Raw genomic sequence first — 11,046 nt, 5'->3', positions numbered from 1 at the left:
GCAATGCAAGTTTTCCATGGCCTGAAACAGAATAACAGCTGACGCCTTCTGTTTTACATGGTAAAACTATATTGGGCTCTATTCACGATCATTTTCCGCATGCGGAAATGCAGTTGCGGTAAATTCCCAACTAAAATAAGATCATGTTGACATTCACAAACGGTTGCGTAAAATTGTACGCATTATTTACCCGCATGCGTAAAGACATGGCGAAAATTTTATTGTATATGGAAAAAATGCGGAAATTATCACTGGCGGTAATATAGCGGTCAAAAATCTCTTACCGCATGTTTGGTCGTGAATAGAGCCCAATGTGCATCAACAGAAGGAATGTGATTGTAGGAAGGAATCTAACATACAGACAGGTGTAGATGATGAAACAGGTTATGCTGAGGTTTGCTAAAGCTCTAGCTGTGTATAGCTGCATTTGGAGGAAGGGTAGGAGCGGGCACGGGAAATAAAAACATGAATGAGCCCTGGTGTCACGTACAGGGCAACCTCCTGGTTACCAAGAAACAATGCCAGGGAAGAGGGGGCGGGGCCAGATCGCCTACTGCAAAAGATTTCCTCAGCCGGGCTCCTGTAGACTGATGGCGTCAGAAGGTCAGCTGATCGCAGGCGACCAGAGCAACCGGCAACACAGAGCAGCTGCCTGCAGTGCGAGCAGGGAGGGGAGGGAGGCAGCGGACGTTACGTGGGGGGTCTCGTATGATTCATCCTGATGGGATCTGCAGCTGCTCTGCCCACGTACAGCGGATCCATACCGCAGACCAGCAGCCACAGGTAATCTCTGCTGCTGCCCATGGCTGCTACTTCTCATCTAGGGCAGCCTCCACATAGGGCTTTCTGCTGATTTTGTAAGGAAATCAGTTGTGATCACTCTACCATCCTGCTTACATCATTTGTAGGGAGCTGGAAGTGATCCAGAGGGAAACCTCATAGGGAGAGAAATATGGAGGTTGACATATTTATTTATTTTTAAACATTGCAAATTGCCTGGCTGTCATGCTGATATTCTGCCTTGTGTTGTGTATCTTATTGCTATTACCTGTATTGCTCTGTCACCCCTGTTATTGTCTGTAATCCTATTTATTGTACAGCGCTGCGTAATATGTTGGCGCTACATAAATCTAATAAAAAATAATAAGGGCTCTTTCACACCGGAGCCCGTTTTCTGCGGTTTAACGGAAAGTCAAAACTTTGCATTAACCAAGGTAAAATGAAAGTCCAAAGACTTTCATTTTACCTTTCACATCCGACGCTGCGTTTTGGTGCAATATGGTTCAATGCACCCGGGAGCTTTTAATCGTCAGGAGCCGGCGTTTTCCCGTTGGGTGAATTAATTACTATCACCGCTGATTGCGTCGCACCGGTACATCCCAACGCTGCTGCAGGGCATATAACACGTGCAGGAGAACGGCACCTGCACGCGTTCTGGATGTAAAAGAGCCTTATACGTTTAACCATAGACCCTGAACAAGCATGCAGATTATTTTTTTATTGATAGAGCGCTCATAGCCGGCCTTTGACCTGAGCGACCCGAGTGGTCGCTCAGGGCGCTGGCTTCCAAGGGGGCACCTAGAGCTGGCTACATATACTGAGGGCACAAACACCTGGCTACCTATACTGGAGGTACTGATGCCTGGCTACCTATGGGAGCAGACCTACACCTGACTTCCTATACTGGGGGCACCTATGCTTGACTACCTATATTGAGAGCACCTACACATTAGATCCTATACTGGGAGCACCTATACCTGGCTACCTACCTATACTGAGCCCGAAGGCGGGTTTTTTTTTGGCGGGGGGGGGGGGGCGCACTGCGGCTTCAACACGTGTGAAAATTGTCGGTGCTGTGTTATCATTCCAAATTGGGGGGGGGGGGGGAATAGCTGTCCCACTGATTATTTTTATTACTATTCCTGAAAGTTTATAGCCTTGATTTTTAAGTGTATTCAAGAAAATGCACTCTTTCCATCCATTTTGTTTTGTAGTTATTGGTGTTTTTTTATTATACATATGTGATGTGTCACGGAGATCTGAGCGTTTGATGTGGTGCGAAGAGGATGAAGGGGGGGGGCACCAAAATCAGGTTTCGCTCAGGGAGCTGTGAAACCTAGGGCCGGCCCTGAGAGCGCTAATATCTTCCGTAGCGCTGTAGTACAAAACAAATAGTGGAGAGCATGTATACGATTAGGACATCCAGAAATACAAATACTTTGCGTAGTGGCTGTATAGTGTAATGGTCATAGGAGACCTGAGTTCAAATCTCGGCTATTTAGTAAACTCAGTAGGAGTTCTTGGGACTCCCTAACACTGCAACTGCCTACTCGGTTCGCTCCAGTGTCTGCCTCGCAAGCGCTTCGAGTCCGACAGGAGAAAAGCGTTATACAAATATTGGAATTTATTATTGTTGATGTGTGGTTTGAGACATCACCATTACTGGTGCATGTTCATGTCATAAATTACATTAGAGGGTTGGAGAGATTAGAAAACGAGACACCGGGGGTCAGCAGATGAGGCAGTAAACCTCCAATGCTACCGATAGCAATTTGTAGGCTTGTCTGAATAGTTGTGTTTTGAGAGAATGTTTAAAGGTTTCCAGACTCAAAGCATGACTGACAAGCTGTGGGAGAGTGACCTAAAGGAGAGGGGCCTCTCGTGAGAAGTCCTGAAGGCGGGAGTGAGAGGAGGCGACCAAGCTAGAAGACAAGAGGCTCTACCCGGTGGAGCGAACATTCCGTTTGGGATGGTATCTGGAGATTAGTAAGGAGGGGGCAACTTATGTAGAGCTTTGTTTGATAGAATGAGGAATCTTGACAATATTAGCTTCGTTTGTTTCAGGTATGGGATTCAAATACTATTGCCGCTGAAGAAATGGCAGGACTGTCAGGCAACTAATTTTGTTTAAAAGGAAATCAACATGGCAGCCTCCATATACCTTTTAAATGAATAAACTAATCTGTAAAATATTACTGTGTGTAGCTGTTTGAATAAAAAATACCTCAATTCATAAATAAACAGGGCATGTGTCAGAGTGACTAAATCATGTTGTTGCCTAAAGCAAAACAAAATACCTCTGGTGCGGTGAATGAAAAATCCCGCTCCTTGACACTTACTCCTGCCTTTGCCTTCAGGCAGGAAAAGGAAGCTGAGGAGAGGAAACGCTTTTGTTAACCTGTCATCACTGCATCTTCAGAGAACAAAGAAATTCTTTTCCATGAGATGCTTGGGTAGATAAAGTTAATTAAGATAAGGTTAATGATACTACTGCAAAGGTGGTTGCCTCATGTAGTTGCCATATAGGTCCGTACACATGCCTGATCAAAGGCGCTCAGAAACAGCCTTATCAGTCCATCGACAGACGGTACACACGCTGTACTGTCTGCTGAAAACACGCCCAGCAGGAGGTGACGATGGACCCCTCATTGCCTTTGGTCAGGCGTGTGTACGGACCTTTAGGGACAGATACAAATAATTTAATATACCTGGCAATTTATAATTTATTCCTGGCATATTCCAACATTGTGGTCGAATATGCCAGAGATCGTTGCCACAGACGTGGCAGACTGTTCTTAAAAAGACTCTGTAATGAAAAAAAAGTTCCCCTGAGGGGTACTTGTCTCGGTAGGGTGAAGCCTCTGGATCCTATCAAGGCTTCCCCCGTCCTTCTCCGTCCCAAGGGGGTGTCGCTACAGCCCACTGAATGCACAGCCGACAATTTGTCAGGCCGTGAAATATTTACCTTTCCCTGTTCCAGCGGGGGCGATGTTGCGGCTCTCGGCTCAAAAATAGGCAGAAATAGCCAATTTCACTCTGGTCTGCTCTACTGCGCAGGCGCAGGAGACTTATGCCTGCGGCTATTTCCGAGCCGCTACTGCGTCTGCGCTGGACCCGGGAAGGTAAATCTTTACATGCCCATTGTTCGGAGGGAACAGCGAGACCACAGTGGGACACAGGAGGACGGAGGAGGCCTCTATAGGCTCCAGATGATTCCCCTTCCTCAGGTGAGTACCCGCAGGGTAATTTTTTTAATGTTACAAATCTCTTGACCTCTTTAATTTGGTCAATGTCTGATTAAAATTGATAAAAACTATCAATCACCAAAGCTGTGAAGGTCTTCCCCCGAAAGGTTGCGGTTGGGTGCTGGGTGGTAGCTGCAGTCGACATAAGGACAACCGGCAGACCCCTGGCCGGTCTCTCTACCTCCAAGGCTGTGCACTGAAGCTTACGCTCACCTATCCACCAGTGTACCTTATCTCATGTTGCCCTGGTGGTCAGTGGAGAAAAGACACAGGTGGAGGCATACTGGCAGATAGGCAGACTTATGCTCTGCTGCAACACTGCACAGCCCAGAGGGAGCTCATTAGATTGGGGAGCCAGGTCGGGAGGGGAGGCTTTGGGGCAGAAAGAGGCGAATCCACAGATTTATTGAAAATCTGTGTACAGTGTGTGGCAGTAATAAATCACTCTCTGATCAAATTGCAATAAGTTAGGGATCCATCTGATGGTTGGTTTAAACTCGTGGCCATCGACAAGTGTATGGGTGTATGATGCATGATTTCAGCATATCATTGACCATCCATAGCCACCATTCATACTTTGGCCCACTTATCCCAATTCAGGGATAAGTAAACTCTGTACTTTAATTTAAAAGTAAATAAAAAGTGATAGAACTCTGAAGAAGCAATTACTGTACAAGATTCTTAGGCCAGTTTATTTGTGTATTTGTATAGCTGACATATTTTGCAGCGCTTTACAGCGTATATAGTCTTGTTGCTGTCACTCAGAGCTTACAATCTGATCCCTACCATGGTCTTAGGTCTATCGTAGTCTAAGGACAATTTTGAAGGAAGCCAGTTTATCTAAGCATGCAAGCTTTGGGCATATAGTGCAGTTACGGTTTGAGCCACAGAAAGCTGCTTTTACTGATACAATAAATTGGCCTCAATTCACTAAGCTTAACTCCTGTCTTCAATAACTCTTCTGAGCTGTTTTACAGTTATCACAATTATATCACCATGGTGATAACTGTAAAACGGCTCAGAAGAGTTTTTAAAGACAGGAGTTAAGCTTAGTGAATTGAGGCCAAAAATTGTTTTTTTTTCTTTAAAGGACCAATGCAGCGAAAAAAGTAAGCAGTTAAAATATAATAAAACTGACAAGCTTTGAACTAGTCCATCTCCTCAATGGGGGGATTGTCAGGGTTTTCTTTGTTTTTTTTTAAAAAGCATTTTCCTTAACGGCAGTTTAACAGACAAAATAGTAAGATGCCAGCCTCCCAATGTGTTTGCACACTATTTTGTTGGTTAGACTTCACCACTGCCGTTCAGGGAATGCTTTTGAAAGCAAAGAAAACCCTGAGAATCCCACATGAGGAGATGGACTAGTCCAAAAATTGTCAGTTCTGACAGATTTTAACTGCTTACTTTTTTACGCTGGAGTGGTCTTTTAAAATCTTAAATATACATTATTTAACTCACGGGAAGGGGGCAATGTAGATTAAACTGTCCATTGATCAGTGCTGCGTAATATGTTGGCGTTTTATAAATACAATAAATATTAACTAACTTTTTTTTTTATCCTATTAATTTGTGCAGGAGTCTTGTCTCCATGAAGGACATCAGTTAACTGAATACTTTACGGTTTGAGAACAGTGGGCATGCGCTGAACCAGTGTTAAAGTAGAAGATGACTCGCTAAGCATAAGCTTATCTTTTATAAAGAAAATTGTTGCCCTAGTTTCATGTGCAATATGATTTTTGTTGCTGGTCTCTTGCTGCTCGTTGACATTAACAGCTGGATGAAGTTTGGAGGTAGCCTTGAAGGCCACCTCAGTAACCAGATATGCTGTCATGCAGTTTGTGGACTTTTCTGATTGCAAGAAAAGTCCAAGTTAGCAGGACTTATCTGTGGGGAAGTAATGGAGGTCCATGTCTCCCGTGTGGCACCTTTTGCCAGTAACGGGGACATCACACCTTTACAAACTGGATCTGCCAGAAGAAGGTCACATACACAGGAGAGCTCCTACATGGATTTCCCAAGTGAGCCTACTACACGGAGAAGCATCTCTCAAGTTAGGCCATATTCTCACAGTCACAAAAAATTATCCAGTAATGATAATCCTTATGTGCCTCTGAGCAGCAATCTGACCTGGGGTATCATTCCTCAAGAACTTCAATCAAGGCTTCTCGATTTGAAAGACTACAAGTCTAGAACCCGGGCAATTGAGGAACTAAAACAACTCATCCAAGATCGCGACTTTAGTTCTGTGGCTCATTCCGATATGGTTGGGTTCATTGGCTTTTTGTGTACGCTACTAGACGACAGCAACTTTACAGTAGTTTTGGTCACACTGGACGTTCTGAATTGCTTTGTTATGAATCTTGGCCAGGGCGTCAAAGAATTTCTCAAACAAGTCATATCTTCAACGGTCAAACTGTTGGGAGATGGGAAAATTACAGTCAAACAAGAGTACATGAAAATATACATGAGACTAATGAAGGTGGTTGGACCTTTCAAAGTATTAACTGTCCTCCTCGAACATTTAAAACATAAGAACTCCAGAATAAGGGAAGAAGTTGTTAATATTTGTATTGTCTCCCTGTTGACCTATCCCAGTGAAGACTTCAATTTGCCATTTTTAGCTTGTGAAATTGCGCCATGTTTAATAGACAGCAAAAGGAGGGTCCGCCATGCTGCTTTGGAGGCCTTTGCTGTCTTGGCAGCCTCTATGGGCCCTGGGAAAAGCAGTTTACTCAAAGCAGTTGATGAAGTTGAGCTACAGGAAAATGGCGACGGACTAATGAATGCTGTTCAGGCTAGGTTGGCACGCAAGACCCTACCAAGGATTTCTCCGCAAGGTTTGGTAGAGTATGCTCTTCCGTTTCCGTCTTCGGCTCAAGTCCGGGGAACTCATCATTTGCCGGGAGCTGACACAGACTGGCTTTTGACCGGGAATCGAGTTCAAAGCGGACATTACCAATCCGGTCATAACGGGAGATCGGTAGTCCCTCACATAGATCCTGTAGCTCGTAGAATGTTGAGTGCTGGCAAAGGAAAAAATAAGTTCCCTTGGGAGAATCAGGACCCAGGAGTCATGGATGTGTTTCCAGGAACTCAGGCTGTAGATCAGGTACTTTCTTTTGCATGTATGTTTGTTTTCATGTCTTCTCCCTGTTGGTTACATTCATTCAGAATGCATCACGCAACAGCTCCCCATGTGTGACATGTAGCAGTTCCTTTATTAATGTTTTAATGAAGTCTGTTTAGATGGAAAGTCAGTGAACTCTCTAGGAGTAGAAATATCAGGGCCAATACCTTTAAAGGGGAACTTCAGCCTAAACAAACATACTGTCATTAAGATACATTAGTTACGTTAATTAAGGGCTGGTGCACACCAAGTACTTTTTCTGAACTTTTTAAAAACGCTAGCGCTTTGCTAATGTATTTGAATGGGATGAAGCACACCAGAGCAATGTGCTTTTTTTTTTTTTTTTTTTTTTTTTTTTTTCTTCTTCTTTTCCCAAACGCAAACATGGATCCTGCAGCAGTTTTGCTGACTTCTGAGACGATTTAGCCTCAATGTTAAGAATAGGAGCGTTGAAAATCGCTCTGAAAAGCGCTATAACAGAGCGATTTTCCAAGCATTTTTGTTACAGAAGCTGTTCAGTTACAGCACTATTGTAACAAAATATATAAAACGCTACACCAAAATGCTCCAAAAATTGCTAGGCAGGCTTAGAAAATCGCAAGGCACATCTCTAAAATGGCCTTAAAAAAATCACTTCAAAAAGCGATAAGCGTTTGCTTTTATGCTAGCGCTTTTTGGTGTGCACTGGCCCTAAAATAGGTAATATAATCTCTTGCCCACCCTGTTTTAAAAGAACAGGCAATGTTTGTGATTTCATGGGAGCAGCCATCTTTTTGGTTGAAAGGAGGTGACAGGGAGCATGAGACACAGTTCCAACTGTTCTGTGGCCTGATCACCCCTCCCATCTGCGTGCGCTAGGCTTCAAATCCAAAATGTAAAAAAACAAATTGCACCAAAACAGCAGATGGAGAACAACATCAGAAATCCCATCATGCTTTGCACAGCATCAGGGGAAAAATGCCCAGGCAGTTTTCTTCTGTGCGGCTAAAAATGAGGCTTGTATATAGCAGCATAGGGGGCGATATTGTGGATGGGAACGCAAAGAATCACTAGCGTTCCCAGCCTGACGGCCGGGGACGGCGAAACAGAAAGTAGCCGCCGACGAGGTCAGGAGGATCGGAGGGACACGTCGAGGGCACCGATCAGCTGCAGGGGGCTGAGGAAAGCCCCAGGTAAGTAAAACTCATTTTTTTTTTCCTTTGACTTAAGTGTCACTTTAACAATATGTCTGCTTCCATGAATCAGGAAGTATAAACAGTACAGATTTATTTTAGGAATTGTATCAACTGTAACAAAGAGATGTTTTTAGTTTGAAGGTTATTATGCTGTTGTGTATCTTATAGAGCAGAGAGAAGGTTTTGAGTTCAGGTCCGCTTTAAAGGAGCTGATAAAGCAGCATACGCATACCCTCTTTATTGATTTTTAGCCCTATAAACTGGCATGCGACTTCTATTGGTTACTTACCTAAAAAGTGTAGATATTTAAAATGACAATAAAGCGAAAACAAACTTATGGTATAATGAATTGTATGTGTAGTACACATAATTAATGGAACATTAGTAGCAAAGAAAAGTGTTTTTTTGTTTTGTTTTTTTATTTAAACACTCTGTCTAAACAAAATAGACATCATGACCCTTTAAACTTTCCAGCAGTAAAACATCCCAAGCTGTCTCTCACTGTTCCTTGGCTGTTTAAAGTGGACCTGAAGTTCCTCTGCTCTAAATGATACGTAACAGCATAATACCCCTGCATTAAATCTGCACTGTTTCTACTTCCTGCTTTTATGGAAGCAGACATATTGTTAACACACTGTGCTTTCAAATAAGCTGATCTGCCCTAGTAGTCATGTGACATGGGGAGAGAGCAAATTACAACTTGTGATTAGACACAAATGATGGGGAATTACACAGGCTAAACTCTCTAAATACATACAGAATGTGTTTCTCTGTTTTCCTTCTGTCCTGAGCAAGAGTTCAGGTCCACTTGAAGTGCTTCGGAAATAGGATTGTATTCCACCCAGTGGGTTGAATTGCTCAGAGAAGCTGTTTTGCATATGTGTGCTTTGTTTTTGTTTTGGTTGTTTTTTAAACTCTTTCTGTACTGGAAAATTATGAGACTCTTCTTTGCTACTAATGTTATATTTCTTAGACAAGACAAATAATATTTGTCTTGTCTAAGAGCGTTGAGTCTGCCAGGATCGATATCATGATCAGCCAATCCTCCGAACAATAAGTGTTCTCCCCAGGCTATTTTAGCCGGGTGCTCCACCTGCTAATTTTAGTGAGCACCTGACTGTCATTTGCTCACCTCCTCAAACTCCTATGCGGTAAGCAGAGTTGTGAAGTGCCGGCCCTGCATGCTTCTGTCTCACCCCACTCACCCCACCCGACTACTTTTTCATGCCACCCGGCTGGAAATAAATTCTGGGGAGAACACTGACAATTGTATCGCTAATGGCCAGCATTAGTCTATCTTTCTGGCTTTTCCTCTCTCTGCTGGTCTCTGTTTTTCTTATTTTTTTTTTCCTTCTCTCTCCCTCTTATAATGTAGGCTACAATACCAGGCTGTAATGGCTTCCTCAGACCTGGTAAAGTAATTGTAAGGTTTATGCAGGAATATCATGCTAACGTTATGTAGCTATTTTTAGTCTCCATTCTTGTCTATTTAGAGCAGCAGAAAGGCTCACGTAGAGCTGGTAAATTCTCTAACAGCAGAAACCTGCAATCTGCCTCTTTTTCAGATTAATATGAAGATGGATTTGAAAATGCAGTGATTTTGTGTGAAGAAAATCTGTAGTCTTATATGTGTGTGTGTGTGTGTGTGTGTATATATATATATATATATATATATATATATATATATAGATATAGATATAGATATAGATATAGATATAGATATAGATATAGATATAGATATAGATATAGATATAGATATAGATATAGATATAGATATAGATATAGATATAGATATAGATATAGATATAGATATAGATATAGATATAGATATAGATATAGATATAGATATAGATATAGATATAGATATAGATATAGATATAGATATAGATAAAGATAAAGATAGATATAGAGGAGGAAATAATTATTTGACCCCTCACTGATTTTGTAAGTTTGTCCAATGACAAAGAAATGAAAAGTCTCAGAACAGTATCATTTCAATGGTAGGTTTATTTTAACAGTGGCAGATAGCACATCAAAAGGAAAATCGAAAAAATAACCTTAAATAAAAGATAGCAACTGATTTGCATTTCATTGAGTGAAATAAGTTTTTGAACCCCTACCAACCATTAAGAGTTCTGGCTCCCACAGAGTGGTTAGACACTTCTACTCAGTTAGTCACCCTCATTAAGGACACCTGTCTTAACTAGTCACCTGTATAAAAGACACCTGTCCACAGAATCAATCAATCAAGCAGACTCCAAACTCTCCAACATGGGAAAGACCAAAGAGCTGTCCAAGGATGTCAGAGACAAAATTGTAGACCTGCACAAGGCTGGAATGGGCCTCAAAACCATTAGCAAAAAGCTGGGAGAGAAGGTGACAACTGTTGGTGCGATTGTTCGAAAATGGAAGGAGCACAAAATGACCATCAATCGACCTCGCTCTGGGGCTCCACGCAAGGTCTCACCTCGTGGGGTGTCAATGGTTCTGAGAAAGGTGAAAAAGCATCCTATAACTACACGGGAGGAGTTAGTGAATGACCTCAAATCAGCAGGAACCACAGTCACCAAGAAAACCATTGGAAACACATTACACCGCAATGGATTAAAATCCTGCAGGGCTCGCAAGGTCCCCCTGCTCAAGAAGGCACATGTGCAGGCCCATCTGAAGTTTGCCAATGAACACCTGAATGATTCTGTGAGTGACTGGGAGAAGGTGC

General features: G+C 42.6%; 1 protein-coding gene across 2 annotated transcripts in view; it reads left to right on the top strand.

Annotated features, from left to right (window-relative positions):
- Nucleotides 1–618: 618 nt before the first annotated feature.
- Nucleotides 619–11,046, top strand: part of LOC137533143 (TOG array regulator of axonemal microtubules protein 1-like) — a 90,584-nt gene continuing 80,156 nt past the window's right edge. For both annotated transcript variants that reach the window (XM_068254356.1, XM_068254355.1), the window contains exons 1-2: nt 619–783; nt 5,601–7,134. In XM_068254356.1, the coding sequence (XP_068110457.1) occupies nt 5,923–7,134 (1,212 nt within the window). In that variant the 5' untranslated portion in view covers nt 619–783; nt 5,601–5,922. The remainder of the gene's footprint in view (nt 784–5,600; nt 7,135–11,046) is intronic.

Source organism: Hyperolius riggenbachi, chromosome 9 (assembly GCF_040937935.1).
Source record: "Hyperolius riggenbachi isolate aHypRig1 chromosome 9, aHypRig1.pri, whole genome shotgun sequence".
Classification (NCBI taxonomy): domain Eukaryota; kingdom Metazoa; phylum Chordata; class Amphibia; order Anura; family Hyperoliidae; genus Hyperolius; species Hyperolius riggenbachi.
The sequence above is the reverse complement of the archived record's forward strand: the minus strand, read 5'-3'. Positions and strand labels throughout refer to the sequence as shown.